The sequence below is a fragment of the Pseudophryne corroboree genome, chromosome 5 (genome assembly GCF_028390025.1).
Source record: "Pseudophryne corroboree isolate aPseCor3 chromosome 5, aPseCor3.hap2, whole genome shotgun sequence".
Classification (NCBI taxonomy): Eukaryota; Metazoa; Chordata; class Amphibia; order Anura; family Myobatrachidae; genus Pseudophryne; species Pseudophryne corroboree.
The window spans coordinates 30,956,198-30,975,300 of NC_086448.1; the positions used below are offsets into that span (position 1 = coordinate 30,956,198).

General features: G+C 49.2%; 1 protein-coding gene across 4 annotated transcripts in view; it reads left to right on the forward strand.

The window, feature by feature from the left end:
• The window catches only part of AGO2 (argonaute RISC catalytic component 2), a 197,501-nt gene that overhangs the window by 95,738 nt on the left and 82,660 nt on the right, over positions 1–19,103 (forward strand). For all 4 annotated transcript variants that reach the window (XM_063921174.1, XM_063921176.1, XM_063921175.1 and 1 more), the window contains exons 7-9: positions 296–383; positions 1,167–1,314; positions 2,400–2,519. In XM_063921174.1, coding sequence (XP_063777244.1) covers positions 296–383; positions 1,167–1,314; positions 2,400–2,519 — 356 coding nt within the window. The remainder of the gene's footprint in view (positions 1–295; positions 384–1,166; positions 1,315–2,399; positions 2,520–19,103) is intronic.

The window sequence follows — 19,103 nt, forward strand, 5'->3', positions numbered from 1 at the left end:
CCTGTAAACACCAGATGGCATCGCGTATCCAATGCCGCCATTCCGAGCCTCTCTGAGCTTATAGTGGCCGACAGCCATTAGTATTCAGGATGGATGTAGTGTCCAAGGACCTGCCGCATTGCGATTACATCTGTTGGTCTCTGCTGGCCCCGTTACATGTAACATACAATCCATGGTCAGCAGGATTTCTTCACAACTGCTGCTGCTGCATAATAATACAAGATTGTATTCAAAGGAATAAGTGACTTTATTTAAAATTTTATATGCGTGCATTTAAAAGCTGGTATCCTTCCAGGCTTAAAAGTGGAAATTACACACTGTGGTCAAATGAAGCGGAAATATCGAGTGTGCAACGTTACAAGACGACCAGCAAGTCATCAAACGTAATTATTTTTTTTTATTATTATTATTCGGACTGCTAGAACCTTAAAACTTTAGTAGTAAGGCTTTTCTGTCAGCAAATCTGGACAGTTTTACGTTCAATGCTGAAATACGTTATTGGATTATTATTGGTGGTCTATTAAGCAATACGGTTATGGGTCCAATTTTTGCCCACTTCTATCTGTTGATCCCTGCAGTAGTGATCCTTTCACAGCTCTGGACATAAAGGAGAGTTTAGTGATTACAAAAAGAGGCACCGGCTGGTAGAAGTTTAAAGGAGGACGCAATGTCCCTTTTGTGTTATTTATATTAGATCTGTTTTGAGTCTTCAACAATGTGGAGCGGTCCTGTTGCTGTTATTTGCTAACTGTATCGTGTTTATAACTGATTTACCTACGTGCAGTGCTTCCCAAATGCGGTCTTCAAGATACCCCAACAGTCCAGGAATTAGGGATAGCCTGGCGTTCCTGAACCACTGCCCTAGCGTGTATTTTGCGTTCAGAACCTTTGTTTGTATCTGCAATCTGCCCTAAATTTCAGTTGTGCTGCCCCTACAAGTGGGGACTAGACCCGTGCTGGGTAGAGGAGTAGTAGTGGCTAAATACCAAGGAGCAATTGGCACATGATGTAGGCAGAGAAACGTCTAGCTGAAGGGCTAGTTACATCTGTAGGTGTGATCTTTGCACAAACAACATGGCTGTAACTCGGCCAACATGATTGTCTACCAGCCATAAAGATGTGATTACATTAGGCAGGAATTCATTGTCTGCTTTGCCTTTCTGCAGATTCCCTCTCCAGCAAGAGAGCGGGCAGACGGTTGAATGCACCGTTGCACAGTACTTCAAGGATAGACACAAGCTAGTACTGCGCTATCCTCACCTTCCATGTTTACAGGTCGGCCAGGAGCAGAAACATACATACCTTCCACTTGAAGTAAGCATCTCAGAAATGTGTGATGAAGCGACAAGTTTAAACTATTTTATATTGTTTTTCATTGAAAGCTAATTTTATTCCATCACCTTGCCTTTTATTCCAAATTCTTGATGCAACACAGATTGCCCGCTCTTAATAGAGCATTTTAATTATAGGTGCGTTTTACCAAATACCTTGTATTGGGGTTCTGAGTGATTGTGGGGGGGGGGGGGGGTCTTCCTACTACCTGATGTGATGGAATGACTAACAATCTCAGTAGGTATGGTTTAAATGTTTGCTTGCCACCCTAGTTTACAAGGAGGAGGCTGCACAGCTCGTAAAATCAATTGGGAGAACTTTGTGGATTGATGAAATATATAAAGTGGTCACGAGTTCCAGCTGTAATATTGCTGCAGCTTCCTGATCATGATACTTGGCCCATATAGCAGTGCTGGAAACAAGAACAATGCACAAGAACCCCCCCCCCCCCCCCTTTCACAGCTACATCACCTGCTTGGGTGCACGGTGACATATGTGACCTGGGGGCTCTGTGTGCTTTGGGCTGTACAATGCATTCAACACACTTGTGGTGCCATGAGTTGTGAAAAAGGGTGTAGTATTGTATGCCGGCGGCCAGGCTCCCGGCGACCAGCATACCGGCGTCGGAATCCCAACTGCCGGCATACAGACAGCGTGGTGAACGCTAATGAGCCCCTTGCGGGCACGCCTCCAGGGGGGTCGTGGACCCCCAAGAGGGAGATAGTGTCGGTATGCCGGCTGTCGGGATTCCGGCGCCGGTATACTGTGCGCTGGGATCCCGACAGCCGGCAAACTGAAGACCACCCGTTAAAAATGGCGCTAGCGTATCATATGGGCAATTTTATTGCGTCTTTGCCATATAGAAGCCAGCAGCTTTCTGTCCGTTATTTGCAGCATGTACTGAGAGTATTGTGTATGTGACTTGTCTGACACCAGAGACCCTTTATCCCTATTTAGGTGACGCCCCCATTGTAAGGAAAGACTACCCCCATATGTCGCTGGCAACAGTGTCATTTGCTTGAACAACTTTTTGTGTATGTAAGTTTCATTGTGTCTCTTTTCTGCAGGTATGTATTATAGTGGCAGGACAAAGGTGCATAAAGAAACTGACAGACAATCAAACCTCCACTATGATCCGAGCAACTGCCCGGTCAGCCCCAGACCGCCAGGAGGAGATCAGTAAATTGGTAAGAGATCCGTGAAAGCTTTGCCTTGCGATACTGTTAATAATTGGAATTCAAAATAAAGGGCGCAGAAGTTTAGTATAATAGCTAAGCGAATTGCAAAATCTTAACTTCTGGAATAAGTCCCCATTGTAAATGTGGTTGGAGGTCGATGTTTATATGGTTTTAGTATATTCATTATGAATAATCTGGAGGCACAATAGCAGATTTACAGAGGATGATTAGGACACTAATGCATTGTGTGGTTTTCTTCAAGCTTTCACTATTTGTGTAAATCCCAGTTGTGCACAGAATGTACGGTGAGGATACTCCCAGCAGCCATAACATTAAAGCCATCAACAGGTGAAGTGAAAAGCAATGATTATCTCGTTACAGCGGCACCTGACAAGGGGTGGGATATATTAGGCAGCAAGTGAACACTCAGTTCTTGAAGTTGATGTGTTGGAAGAATGGAAAATGAGCAAGCGTAAGAATCTGAGCGACTTTGACAAATTGTGATTGCTAGGCAACGGGACCATAGAATCTTGTGGGGTGTTCCAGGTATGCATTGCTTGGTACCTACCATACGTGATCCTAGGGATGAACCGGTGAATGGTCATGGGCACTCAAGGCTCATTGCTGCGTGTGGGGAGTGAAAGCTAGCTGGTCTGGTCCAATCCCACAGAAGAGCTACTGCAGACCGGTCAGAGTGCCCATGCGGACCCCTGAAGTGGACATAGGCACATGAGCATCAGAACTGGACCGTGGGAGAAGGTGGCCTGGTTTGATGAATCACGTTTTTCTCTTACAGCAAGTGACCGGCCAGGTGGATGTGAGTCATTTTACCTGGGGATGAGATGGCACCAGGATGCACTATGGGAAGAAGGCAAGGTGGCAGAGGCTGATGATCTGGGCAATGTTCTGCTGGTAAACCCTGGTTGTTTCGTTGACTCTTACCACCTATGTGAACATTGCTGCAGACCAAGTACAACCCTTCATGGAAATGGTATTCCCTAATGGCAGCGACCTCTTTCAGCAGGATAATACCCCCTGTTATACTGCACAAATTGCTCAGGAATGTTGTGAGGAACAGGACTAAGAAACCAAAGTGTTTGGATTCCAGAATACCCAGATCTCAATCTGATGGAGCATCTGTGGGATGTGCTGGAAGAACAGGTCCGATCCATGGAGACCCCCCCCTTACAGCACTAAAAGATCTTCTGGTAATGTCTTGGTGCCAGATACCACAGGACACCTTCAGTGGCCTTGACAAGTCCATGCAAAAGGGGGAACCTACACAGCATAGGGCAGATGGTTTTAATGTTATGGTTATTGGGGGTGTATGTATACAGATGTCTTTCCTTAATGTTGCCACTTTCTGCACGCCTGGTCTTGTGCGACTTGGCTTGCGTCTTATTCATGAAATGAAAACGCATAAATGGACAACTAGGTTGCTGGAGAACCTGATCAGTGGGGCATGTACATCCGTGTGAGACTGTCTCTGTATGGAGGACTACAATGCAACAGCAGCATTTCCTCACACCAGCACTCATTGTACTACACCTGCGTCTCTATGTGATACACCTATTCCTGTGTGAGTGTCGCAGCCCAGCATCTCTAGTACACTGAGCGGCCTTTCCTCACACCAGCACTCATTGTACTACACCTGCGTCTCTGTATGTGATACACCTATTCCTGTGTGAGTGTCTCAGCCCAGCATCTCTAGTGCACCGCTGATCCTTTTGTACTACACCTGCGTCTCTGTATGTGATACACCTATTCCTGTGTGAGTGTCGCAGCCCAGCATCTCTAGTACACCGCTGATCCTATTGTACTACACCTGCGTCTCTGTATGTGATACACCTATTCCTGGGTGAGTGTCTCAGCCCAGCATCTCTAGTACACCGCTGATCCTATTGTACTACACCTGCGTCTGTATGTGATACACCTATTCCTGTGTGAGTGTCTCAGCCCAGCATCTCTAGTACACCGCTGATCCTATTGTACTACACCTGCGTCTCTGTATGTGATACATCTATTCCTGTGTGAGTGTCTCAGCCCAGCATCTCTAGTACACCGCTGATCCCATTGTACTACACCTGCGTCTCTGTATGTGATACACCTATTCCTGTGTGAGTGTCGCAGCCCAGCATCTCTAGTACACCGCTGATCCCATTGTACTACACCTGCGTCTCTGTATGTGATACACCTATTCCTGTGTGAGTGTCTCAGCCCAGCATCTCTAGTACACCGCTGCTCCCATTGTACTACACCTGCGTCTGTATGTGATACACCTATTCCTGTGTGAGTGTCGCAGCCCAGCATCTCTAGTACACCGCTGATCCTATTGTACTACACCTGCGTCTCTGTATGTGATACACCTATTCCTGGGTGAGTGTCTCAGCCCAGCATCTCTAGTACACTGCTGATGCTATTGTACTACACCTGCGTCTGTGTATGTTATACACCTATTCCTGTGTGAGTGCCGCAGCCCAGCATCTCTAGTACACCGCTGATCCTATTGTACTACACCTGCGTCTGTATGTGATACACCTATTCCTGTGTGAGTGCCGCAGCCCAGCATCTCTAGTACACCGCTGCTCCCATTGTACTACACCTGCATCTCTGTATGTGATACACCTATTCCTGTGTGAGTGTCGCAGCCCAGCATCTCTAGTACACCGCTGATCCTATTGTACTACACCTGCGTCTGTGTATGTGATACACCTATTCCTGTGTGAGTGCCGCAGCCCAGCATCTCTAGTACACTGCTGATGCTATTGTACTACACCTGCGTCTGTGTATGTGATACACCTATTCCTGTGTGAGTGCCGCAGCCCAGCATCTCTAGTACACCGCTGATCCTATTGTACTACACCTGCGTCTGTATGTGATACACCTATTCCTGTGTGAGTGCCGCAGCCCAGCATCTCTAGTACACCGCTGATCCTATTGTACTACACCTGCGTCTGTATGTGATACACCTATTCCTGTGTGAGTGCCGCAGCCCAGCATCTCTAGTACACCGCTGATCCTATTGTACTACACCTGCGTCTGTATGTGATACACCTATTCCTGTGTGAGTGTCTCAGCCCAGCATCTCTAGTACACCGCTGATCCTATTGTACTACACCTGCGTCTCTGTATGTGATACACCTATTCCTGTGTGAGGGTCTCAGCCCAGCATCTCTAGTACACCGCTGATCCTATTGTACTACACCTGCGTCTGTATGTGATACACCTATTCCTGTGTGAGGGTCTCAGCCCAGCATCTCTAGTACACCGCTGATCCCATTGTACTACACCTGCGTCTCTGTATGTGATACACCTATTCCTGTGTGAGTGTCGCAGCCCAGCATCTCTGGTACACCGCTGATCCTATTGTACTACACCTGCGTCTGTATGTGATACACCTATTCCTGTGTGAGGGTCTCAGCCCAGCATCTCTAGTACACCGCTGATCCCATTGTACTACACCTGCGTCTCTGTATGTGATACACCTATTCCTGTGTGAGTGTCGCAGCCCAGCATCTCTAGTACACCGCTGATCCCATTGTACTACACCTGCGTCTCTGTATGTGATACACCTATTCCTGGGTGAGTGTCTCAGCCCAGCATCTCTAGTACACCACTGATCCCATTGTACTACACCTGCGTCTCTGTATGTGATACACCTATTCCTGGGTGAGTGTCTCAGCCCAGCATCTCTAGTACACCGCTGATCCTATTGTACTACACCTGCGTCTCTGTATGTGATACACCTATTCCTGTGTGAGTGTCGCAGCCCAGCATCTCTGGTACACCGCTGATCCCATTGTACTACACCTGCGCCTCAGTATGTGATACACCTATTCCTGTGTGAGTGTCGCAGCCCAGCATCTCTAGTGCACCACTGATCCTATTGTACTACACCTGCGTCTGTATGTGATACACCTATTCCTGTGTGAGTGTCGCAGCCCAGCATCTCTAGTACACCGCTGATCCTATTGTACTACACCTGTGTCTCTGTATGTGATACACCTATTCCTGTGTGTGTCGCAGCCCAGCATCTCTAGTACACCGCTGATCCTATTGTACTACACCTGCGTCTGTATGTGATACACCTATTCCTGTGTGAGTGTCTCAGCCCAGCATCTCTAGTACACCGCTGCTCCCATTGTACTACACCTGCGTCTCTGTATGTGATACACCTATTCCTGTGTGAGTGTCGCAGCCCAGCATCTCTAGTACACCGCTGATCCTATTGTACTACACCTGCGTCTCTGTATGTGATACACCTATTCCTCTGTGAGTGTCGCAGCCCAGCATCTCTAGTACACCGCTGATCCTATTGTACTACACCTGCGTCTCTGTATGTGATGCACCTATTCCTGGGTGAGTGTCGCAGCCCAGCATCTCTAGTACACCGCTGATCCTATTGTACTACACCTGCGTCTGTATGTGATACACCTATTCCTGTGTGAGGGTCTCAGCCCAGCATCTCTAGTACACCGCTGATCCTATTGTACTACACCTGCGTCTGTATGTGATACACCTATTCCTGTGTGAGTGTCGCAGCCCAGCATCTCTAGTACACCGCTGATCCTATTGTACTACACCTGCGTCTGTATGTGATACACCTATTCCTGTGTGAGGGTCTCAGCCCAGCATCTCTAGTACACCGCTGATCCTATTGTACTACACCTGCGTCTGTATGTGATACACCTATTCCTGTGTGAGTGTCTCAGCCCAGCATCTCTAGTACACCGCTGCTCCCATTGTACTACACCTGCGTCTCTGTATGTGATACACCTATTCCTGTGTGAGGGTCTCAGCCCAGCATCTCTAGTACACCGCTGCTCCCATTGTACTACACCTGCGTCTCTGTATGTGATACACCTATTCCTGTGTGAGTGTCGCAGCCCAGCATCTCTAGTACACCGCTGATCCTATTGTACTACACCTGCGTCTCTGTATGTGATACACCTATTCCTGTGTGAGTGTCTCAGCCCAGCATCTCTAGTGCACCGCTGATCCCATTGTACTACACCTGCGTCTGTATGTGATACACCTATTCCTGTGTGAGTGTCTCAGCCCAGCATCTCTAGTACACCGCTGATCCCATTGTACTACACCTGCGTCTCTGTATGTGATACACCTATTCCTGTGTGAGTGTCTCAGCCCAGCATCTCTAGTACACCGCTGATCCTATTGTACTACACCTGCGTCTCTGTATGTGATACACCTATTCCTGTGTGAGTGCCGCAGCCCAGCATCTCTAGTACACCGCTGATCCCATTGTACTACACAGTGATCGCAATAAGCCCAAAAAAAAGTGGGTCCCAGGGACCCCTCACTTTTAAAAATTGGGGTCCTGCCTGTCCTTTTTTGGGTTCCATCGGAATAAAGGTTCTTATTAATCTTATTAATGATTCAAACATAAAACACAGACTTGATTTTGACGCTACAAAAGTGCTGCAAGGGGGAGGAGGGGGAGTGACAGTGCTGCTGGGCTGTGCAGCATACAGGACACTCTGCAACAGGGCTTTAACTAGACATTTTGGTGCCCTTTTGCAGAAAGTGAAGTGGTTCTACCCTTCCTACTATGTGAAGAAAGGAACGGACAGTGCGCGCCGTAGGCGCGCCGCAAAAATTTAGGTTCATGTTTTCGTGGAGAAGGGGCATGGCCACATCATAGTAGTGCCGCTTGTACACATTGCACCAGGTAGGACCTCCTATACATGTTATACACATTGCGCCAGGTAGAGCACGTTACAAACATTGCACCAGGTAGAGCACGTTACGCACATTGCGCCAGGTAGAGCACGTTACACCCACTGCGCCAGGTAGAGCACGTTACACCCACTGCAACAGGTAGAGCACGTTACACCCACTGCGCCAGGTAGAGCACGTTACACCCACTGCGCCAGGTGGAGCACGTTACACCCACTGCGCCAGGTAGAGCATGTTACGCACATTGCGCCAGGTACAGCACATTGCGCCAGGTACAGCACGTTACACCCACTGTGCCAGGTAGAGCACATTACACCCACTGCACCAGGTAGAGCACGTTACACACATTACGCCAGGTGGAGTACGTTACACACATTACGCCAGGTGGAGTACGTTACACACATTGCGCCAGGTGGAGTACGTTACACACATTGCGCCAGGTGGAGTACGTTACACACATTGCGCCAGGTGGAGTACGTTACACACATTGCGCCAGGTGGAGTACGTTACACACATTGCGCCAGGTGGAGTACGTTACACACATTGCGCCAGGTAGAGCACTTATATAAAATAATCCATCTTTCAGAAGATATGAGGTAGTAATGTACATTGATAATATGCTAATGCCATCATTCAATACAGTAGGACTAAATCACATTAAAAAAAAAACACTTAGATTTCTAGGTGACCAGCACTATGTTACATCAGTGATAGTTATGGTAAAGACACTGCAACAGCAAGGTTTTCAGGAACACAGTGTAATGTATAGGGATTTTCTGCTCCCTCAGAACAACTCACACACTTTGGAGGAAGGCACTGAGAGAGGGGTGCTGAACGGGAGCGGCCTGAGACTACCCTTGTGTGCCGCCTCCCGCTGGCCGGTGCTGACCCCGGCGCTTAGTAGCACTGCAGACCGTTCTTCTTTCCATCCCCCTGATTGTCCGCCACAGAGTACTGGGCGGACGCCGCTCACACTCGGACCCGCTGATGCACAGGCAGGGCTACAACGGGGGGGGGGGAGCGCTGATAGCCGCCACTGCCAGTTACGCGGCAATACATGAAAGCGGACACGGAGCAGACAGAAGGGGGTGGGGCCGGCAGGAGAGGGAGCGGTGTGCGCGCAGAGCAGACAGTGAGGGGAGGCGGGAGTGAACATACTCTCGATCTCCTCCCCTTCCAAGTTCCTCCCTCTGCTGCCGTGGAGACAAAAACTGACTGACAGCACAGGACAGCGCTGTTAGTCAGAGCGCGTCCTGGGGGACCCGGCGGTTTTTTATTTTTGAGTCCCCACCATCAATAATGGGGTAAAATACGCGCCATAGCGCGTTTTTGCGATCACTGCTACACCTGCGTCTCTGTATGTGATACACCTATTCCTGTGTGAGTGTCTCAGCCCAGCATCTCTAGTACACCGCTGATCCCATTGTACTACACCTGCGTCTCTGTATGTGATACACCTATTCCTGTGTGAGTGTCGCAGCCCAGCATCTCTAGTACACCGCTGATCCCATTGTACTACACCTGCGTCTCTGTATGTGATACACCTATTCCTGTGTGAGTGTCGCAGCCCAGCATCTCTAGTACACCGCTGATCCCATTGTACTACACCTGCGTCTCTGTATGTGATACACCTATTCCTGTGTGAGTGTCGCAGCCCAGCATCTCTAGTACACCGCTGATCCTATTGTACTACACCTGCGTCTGTATGTGATACACCTATTCCTGTGTGTGTCTCAGCCCAGCATCTCTAGTACACCGCTGATCCCATTGTACTACACCTGCGTCTCTGTATGTGATACACCTATTCCTGTGTGTTGCAGCCCAGCATCTCTAGTACACCGCTGATCCTATTGTACTACACCTGCGTCTCTGTATGTGATACACCTATTCCTGTGTGTGTCTCAGCCCAGCATCTCTAGTACACCGCTGATCCCATTGTACTACACCTGCGTCTGTATGTGATACACCTATTCCTGTGTGAGTGTCGCAGCCCAGCATCTCTAGTACACCGCTGATCCCATTGTACTACACCTGCGTCTCTGTATGTGATACACCTATTCCTGTGTGAGTGTCGCAGCCCAGCATCTCTAGTACACCGCTGATCCCATTGTACTACACCTGCGTCTGTATGTGATACACCTATTCCTGTGTGAGTGTCGCAGCCCAGCATCTCTAGTACACCGCTGATCCCATTGTACTACACCTGCGTCTCTGTATGTGATACACCTATTCCTGTGTGAGTGTCGCAGCCCAGCATCTCTAGTACACCGCTGATCCTATTGTACTACACCTGCGTCTCTGTATGTGATACACCTTTTCCTGTGTGAGTGTCGCAGCCCAGCATCTCTAGTACACCACTGATCCTATTGTACTACACCTGCGTCTCTGTATGTGATACACCTATTCCTGTGTGAGTGTCGCAGCCCAGCATCTCTAGTACACCGCTGATCCCATTGTACTACACCTGCGTCTGTATGTGATACACCTATTCCTGTGTGAGTGTCGCAGCCCAGCATCTCTAGTGCACCGCTGATCCCATTGTACTACACCTGCGTCTCTGTATGTGATACACCTATTCCTGTGTGAGTGTCGCAGCCCAGCATCTCTAGTACACCGCTGATCCCATTGTACTACACCTGCGTCTCTGTATATGATACACTTATTCCTGTGTGAGTGTCGCAGCCCAGCATCTCTAGTACACCGCTGATCCCATTGTACTACACCTGCGTCTGTATGTGATACACCTATTCCTGGGTGAGTGTCTCAGCCCAGCATCTCTAGTACACCGCTGATCCTATTGTACTACACCTGCGTCTCTGTATGTGATACACCTATTCCTGGGTGAGTGTCTCAGCCCAGCATCTCTAGTACACCGCTGATCCCATTGTACTACACCTGCGTCTGTATGTGATACACCTATTCCTGGGTGAGTGTCTCAGCCCAGCATCTCTAGTACACCGCTGATCCTATTGTACTACACCTGCGTCTCTGTATGTGATACACCTATTCCTGTGTGAGTGCCGCAGCCCAGCATCTCTAGTACACCGCTGATCCCATTGTACTACACCTGCGTCTCTGTATGTGATGCACCTATTCCTCTGTGAGTGTCGCAGCCCAGCATCTCTAGTACACCGCTGATCCTATTGTACTACACCTGCGTCTGTATGTGATACACCTATTCCTGTGTGAGTGTCGCAGCCCAGCATCTCTAGTACACCGCTGATCCCATTGTACTACACCTGCGTCTCTGTATGTGATACACCTATTCCTGTGTGAGTGCCGCAGCCCAGCATCTCTAGTACACCGCTGATCCCATTGTACTACACCTGCGTCTCTGTATGTGATACACCTATTCCTGTGTGAGTGTCGCAGCCCAGCATCTCTAGTACACCGCTGATCCTATTGTACTACACCTGCGTCTCTGTATGTGATACACCTATTCCTGTGTGAGTGTCGCAGCCCAGCATCTCTAGTACACCGCTGATCCTATTGTACTACACCTGCGTCTCTGTATGTGATACACCTATTCCTGTGTGAGGGTCTCAGCCCAGCATCTCTAGTACACCGCTGATCCCATTGTACTACACCTGCGTCTCTGTATGTGATACACCTATTCCTGTGTGAGGGTCTCAGCCCAGCATCTCTAGTACACCGCTGATCCTATTGTACTACACCTGCGTCTCTGTATGTGATACACCTATTCCTGTGTGAGTGTCGCAGCCCAGCATCTCTAGTGCACCGCTGATCCTATTGTACTACACCTGCGTCTCTGTATGTGATACACCTTTTCCTGTGTGAGTGTCGCAGCCCAGCATCTCTAGTACACCGCTGATCCTATTGTATTACACCTGCGTCTCTGTATGTGATGCACCTATTCCTGGGTGAGTGTCGCAGCCCAGCATCTCTAGTACACCGCTGCTCCCATTGTACTACACCTGCATCTCTGTATGTGATACACCTATTCCTGTGTGAGTGTCTCAGCCCAGCATCTCTAGTACACCGCTGATCCCATTGTACTACACCTGCGTCTCTGTATGTGATACACCTATTCCTGTGTGAGTGTCTCAGCCCAGCATCTCTAGTACACCGCTGATCCCATTGTACTACACCTGCGTCTGTGTATGTGATACACCTATTCCTGTGTGAGTGTCGCAGCCCAGCATCTCTAGTACACCGCTGCTCCCATTGTACTACACCTGCATCTCTGTATGTGATACACCTATTCCTGTGTGAGTGTCGCAGCCCAGCATCTCTAGTGCACCGCTGATCCTATTGTACTACACCTGCGTCTCTGTATGTGATACACCTATTCCTGTGTGAGTGTCTCAGCCCAGCATCTCTAGTACACCGCTGATTCTATTGTACTACACCTGCGTCTCTGTATGTGATACACCTATTCCTGTGTGAGTACCGCAGCCCAGCATCTCTAGTACACCGCTGATCCTATTGTACTACACCTGCGTCTGTATGTGATACACCTATTCCTGTGTGAGTACCGCAGCCCAGCATCTCTAGTACACCGCTGATCCTATTGTACTACACCTGCGTCTCTGTATGTGATACACCTATTCCTGTGTGAGTGCCGCAGCCCAGCATCTCTAGTACACCGCTGATCCTATTGTACTACACCTGCGTCTCTGTATGTGATACACCTATTCCTGTGTGTGTCGCAGCCCAGCATCTCTAGTGCACCGCTGATCCTATTGTACTACACCTGCGTCTCTGTATGTGATACACCTATTCCTGTGTGAGTGTCGCAGCCCAGCATCTCTAGTACACCGCTGATCCTATTGTACTACACCTGCGTCTGTATGTGATACACCTATTCCTGTGTGAGTGTTTCAGCCCATCATCTCTAGTACACCGCTGATCCTATTGTACTACACCTGCGTCTGTATGTGATACACCTATTCCTGTGTGAGTGTCGCAGCCCAGCATCTCTAGTACACCGCTGATCCTATTGTACTACACCTGCGTCTGTATGTGATACACCTATTCCTGTGTGAGTGTTTCAGCCCAGCATCTCTAGTACACCGCTGATCCTATTGTACTACACCTGCGTCTGTATGTGATACACCTATTCCTGTGTGAGTGTCGCAGCCCAGCATCTCTAGTGCACCGCTGATCCTATTGTACTACACCTGCGTCTCTGTATGTGATACACCTATTCCTGTGTGAGTGTCGCAGCCCAGCATCTCTAGTACACCGCTGATCCCATTGTACTACACCTGCGTCTCTGTATGTGATACACCTATTCCTGTGTGAGTGCCGCAGCCCAGCATCTCTAGTGCACCGCTGATCCTATTGTACTACACCTGCGTCTCTGTATGTGATACACCTATTCCTGTGTGAGTGTCTCAGCCCAGCATCTCTAGTACACCGCTGATCCTATTGTACTACACCTGCGTCTCTGTATGTGATACACCTATTCCTGGGTGAGTGTCGCAGCCCAGCATCTCTAGTACACCGCTGATCCTATTGTACTACACCTGCGTCTCTGTATGTGATACACCTATTCCTGTGTGAGTGTCTCAGCCCAGCATCTCTAGTACACCGCTGATCCTATTGTACTACACCTGCGTCTGTATGTGATACACCTATTCCTGTGTGAGTGTCGCAGCTCAGCATCTCTAGTACACCGCTGATCCTATTGTACTACACCTGCGTCTCTGTATGTGATACACCTATTCCTGTGTGAGTGTCTCAGCCCAGCATCTCTAGTACACCGCTGATCCTATTGTACTACACCTGCGTCTGTATGTGATACACCTATTCCTGTGTGAGTGTCGCAGCCCAGCATCTCTAGTACACCGCTGATCCTATTGTACTACACCTGCGTCTCTGTATGTGATACACCTTTTCCTGTGTGAGTGTCGCAGCCCAGCATCTCTAGTACACCGCTGCTCCCATTGTACTACACCTGCGTCTCTGTATGTGATACACCTATTCCTGTGTGAGTGTCGCAGCCCAGCATCTCTAGTACACCGCTGATCCCATTGTACTACACCTGCGTCTCTGTATGTGATACACCTATTCCTGGGTGAGTGTCGCAGCCCAGCATCTCTAGTACACCGCTGATCCTATTGTACTACACCTGCGTCTCTGTATGTGATGCACCTATTCCTGGGTGAGTGTCGCAGCCCAGCATCTCTAGTGCACCGCTGATCCTATTGTACTACACCTGCGTCTCTGTATGTGATACACCTATTCCTGTGTGAGTGTCTCAGCCCAGCATCTCTAGTACACCGCTGCTCCCATTGTACTACACCTGCGTCTCTGTATGTGATACATCTATTCCTGGGTGAGTGTCGCAGCCCAGCATCTCTAGTACACCGCTAATCCTATTGTACTACACCTGCGTCTCTGTATGTGATACACCTATTCCTGTGTGAGTGTCGCAGCCCAGCATCTCTAGTACACCGCTGATCCTATTGTACTACACCTGCGTCTCTGTATGTGATACACCTATTCCTGTGTGAGTGTCGCAGCCCAGCATCTCTAGTACACCGCTGATCCTATTGTACTACACCTGCGTCTCTGTATGTGATACACCTATTCCTGTGTGAGTGTCGCAGCCCAGCATCTCTAGTACACCGCTGATCCCATTGTACTACACCTGCGTCTGTATGTGATACACCTATTCCTGTGTGAGTGTCTCAGCCCAGCATCTCTAGTACACCGCTGCTCCCATTGTACTACACCTGCGTCTCTGTATGTGATACACCTATTCCTGTGTGAGTGTCTCAGCCCAGCATCTCTAGTACACCGCTGCTCCCATTGTACTACACCTGCGTCTCTGTATGTGATACACCTATTCCTGTGTGAGTGTCGCAGCCCAGCATCTCTAGTGCACCGCTGATCCTATTGTACTACACCTGCGTCTGTATGTGATACACCTATTCCTGTGTGAGTGTCGCAGCCCAGCATCTCTAGTACACCGCTGCTCCCATTGTACTACACCTGCGTCTCTGTATGTGATACACCTATTCCTGTGTGAGTGTCTCAGCCCAGCATCTCTAGTACACCGCTGATCCTATTGTACTACACCTGCGTCTGTATGTGATACACCTATTCCTGTGTGAGGGTCTCAGCCCAGCATCTCTAGTACACCGCTGCTCCCATTGTACTACACCTGCGTCTGTATGTGATACACCTATTCCTGTGTGAGTGTCGCAGCCCAGCATCTCTAGTACACCGCTGATCCCATTGTACTACACCTGCGTCTCTGTATGTGATACACCTATTCCTGTGTGAGTGTCTCAGCCCAGCATCTCTAGTACACCGCTGATCCCATTGTACTACACCTGCGTCTCTGTATGTGATACACCTATTCCTGTGTGAGTGTCGCAGCCCAGCATCTCTAGTACATCGCTGATCCTATTGTACTACACCTGCGTCTCTATATGTGATACACCTATTCCTGTGTGAGTGTCGCAGCCCAGCATCTCTAGTACACCGCTGATCCTATTGTACTACACCTGCGTCTGTATGTGATACACCTATTCCTGTGTGAGTGTCTCAGCCCAGCATCTCTAGTACACCGCTGATCCCATTGTACTACACCTGCATCTCTGTATGTGATACACCTATTCCTGTGTGAGTGTCGCAGCCCAGCATCTCTAGTACACCGCTGATCCTATTGTACTACACCTGCGTCTCTGTATGTGATGCACCTATTCCTGTGTGAGTGTCGCAGCCCAGCATCTCTAGTACACCGCTGATCCCATTGTACTACACCTGCGTCTCTGTATGTGATACACCTATTCCTGTGTGAGTGTCTCAGCCCAGCATCTCTAGTACACCGCTGATCCCATTGTACTACACCTGCGTCTCTGTATGTGATACACCTATTCCTGTGTGAGTGTCGCAGCCCAGCATCTCTAGTACATCGCTGATCCTATTGTACTACACCTGCGTCTCTGTATGTGATACACCTATTCCTGTGTGAGTGTCTCAGCCCAGCATCTCTAGTACACCGCTGATCCCATTGTACTACACCTGCGTCTCTATATGTGATACACCTATTCCTGTGTGAGTGTCGCAGCCCAGCATCTCTAGTACACCGCTGATCCTATTGTACTACACCTGCGTCTGTATGTGATACACCTATTCCTGTGTGAGTGTCGCAGCCCAGCATCTCTAGTGCACCGCTGATCCTATTGTACTACACCTGCGTCTGTATGTGATACACCTATTCCTGTGTGAGTGTCGCAGCCCAGCATCTCTAGTACACCGCTGATCCCATTGTACTACACCTGCGTCTCTGTATGTGATACACCTATTCCTGTGTGAGTGTCGCAGCCCAGCATCTCTAGTACACCGCTGATCCTATTGTACTACACCTGCGTCTGTATGTGATACACCTATTCCTGTGTGAGTGTCGCAGCCCAGCATCTCTAGTACACCGCTGATCCCATTGTACTACACCTGCGTCTCTGTATGTGATACACCTATTCCTGTGTGAGTGTCGCAGCCCAGCATCTCTAGTGCACCGCTGATCCTATTGTACTACACCTGCGTCTCTGTATGTGATGCACCTATTCCTGTGTGCGTCTCAGCCCAGCATCTCTAGTACACCGCTGATCCCATTGTACTACACCTGCGTCTCTGTATGTGATACACCTATTCCTGTGTGAGTGTCGCAGCCCAGCATCTCTAGTGCACCGCTGATCCTATTGTACTACACCTGCGTCTGTATGTGATACACCTATTCCTGTGTGAGTGTCTCAGCCCAGCATCTCTAGTACACCGCTGCTCCCATTGTACTACACCTGCGTCTGTATGTGATACACCTATTCCTGTGTGAGTGTCGCAGCCCAGCATCTCTAGTACACCGCTGCTCCCATTGTACTACACCTGCGTCTCTGTATGTGATACACCTATTCCTGTGTGAGTGTCTCAGCCCAGCATCTCTAGTACACCGCTGATCCTATTGTACTACACCTGCGTCTGTATGTGATACACCTATTCCTGTGTGAGTGTCGCAGCCCAGCATCTCTAGTACACCGCTGATCCCATTGTACTACACCTGCGTCTCTGTATGTGATACACCTATTCCTGTGTGAGTGTCTCAGCCCAGCATCTCTAGTACACCGCTGATCCTATTGTACTACACCTGCGTCTGTATGTGATACACCTATTCCTGTGTGAGTGTCGCAGCCCAGCATCTCTAGTACACCGCTGATCCCATTGTACTACACCTGCGTCTCTGTATGTGATACACCTATTCCTGTGTGAGTGTCTCAGCCCAGCATCTCTAGTACACCGCTGATCCTATTGTACTACACCTGCGTCTGTATGTGATACACCTATTCCTGTGTGAGTGTCGCAGCCCAGCATCTCTAGTACACCGCTGATCCCATTGTACTACACCTGCGTCTCTGTATGTGATACACCTATTCCTGTGTGAGTGTCGCAGCCCAGCATCTCTAGTACACCGCTGATCCTATTGTACTACACCTGCGTCTGTATGTGATACACCTATTCCTGTGTGAGTGTCGCAGCCCAGCATCTCTAGTACACCGCTGATCCTATTGTACTACACCTGCATCTCTGTATGTGATACACCTATTCCTGTGTGAGTGTCTCAGCCCAGCATCTCTAGTACACCGCTGCTCCCATTGTACTACACCTGCGTCTGTATGTGATACACCTATTCCTGTGCGAGTGTCGCAGCCCAGCATCTCTAGTGCACCGCTGATCCTATTGTACTACACCTGCGTCTCTGTATGTGATACACCTATTCCTGGGTGAGTGTCTCAGCCCAGCATCTCTAGTACACCGCTGATCCCATTGTGCTACACCTGCGTCTCTGTATGTGATGCACCTATTCCTGGGTGAGTGTCGCAGCCCAGCATCTCTAGTACACCGCTGATCCTATTGTACTACACCTGCGTCTGTATGTGATACACCTATTCCTGTGTGAGTGTCGCAGCCCAGCATCTCTAGTACACCGCTGATCCTATTGTACTACACCTGCGTCTCTGTATGTGATACACCTATTCCTGTGTGTGTGTGTCTCAGCCCAGCATCTCTAGTACACCGCTGATCCTATTGTACTACACCTGCGTCTCTGTATGTGATACACCTATTCCTGTGTGAGTGTCGCAGCCCAGCATCTCTAGTACACCGCTGATCCTATTGTACTACACCTGCGTCTCTGTATGTGATACACCTATTCCTGTGTGTGTGTCGCAGCCCAGCATCTCTAGTACACCGCTGATCCTATTGTACTACACCTGCGTCTCTGTATGTGATACACCTATTCCTGTGTGAGTGTCGCAGCCCAGCATCTCTAGTACACCGCTGATCCTATTGTACTACACCTGCGTCTCTGTATGTGATACACCTATTCCTGTGTGTGTGTCGCAGCCCAGCATCTCTAGTACACCGCTGATCCCATTGTACTACACCTGCGTCTGTATGTGATACACCTATTCCTGTGTGAGTGTCGCAGCCCAGCATCTCTAGTACACCGCTGATCCTATTGTACTACACCTGCGTCTCTGTATGTGATACACCTATTCCTGTGTGAGTGTCGCAGCCCAGCATCTCTAGTACACCGCTGATCCTATTGTACTACACCTGCGTCTCTGTATGTGATACACCTATTCCTGTGTGTGTGTCGCAGCCCAGCATCTCTAGTACACCGCTGATCCCATTGTACTACACCTGCGTCTGTATGTGATACACCTATTCCTGTGTGAGTGTCGCAGCCCAGCATCTCTAGTACACCGCTGATCCTATTGTACTACACCTGCGTCTCTGTATGTGATACACCTATTCCTGTGTGAGTGTCGCAGCCCAGCATCTCTAGTGCACCGCTGATCCCATTGTACTACACCTGCGTCTCTGTATGTGATGCACCTATTCCTGTGTGAGTGTCGCAGCCCAGCA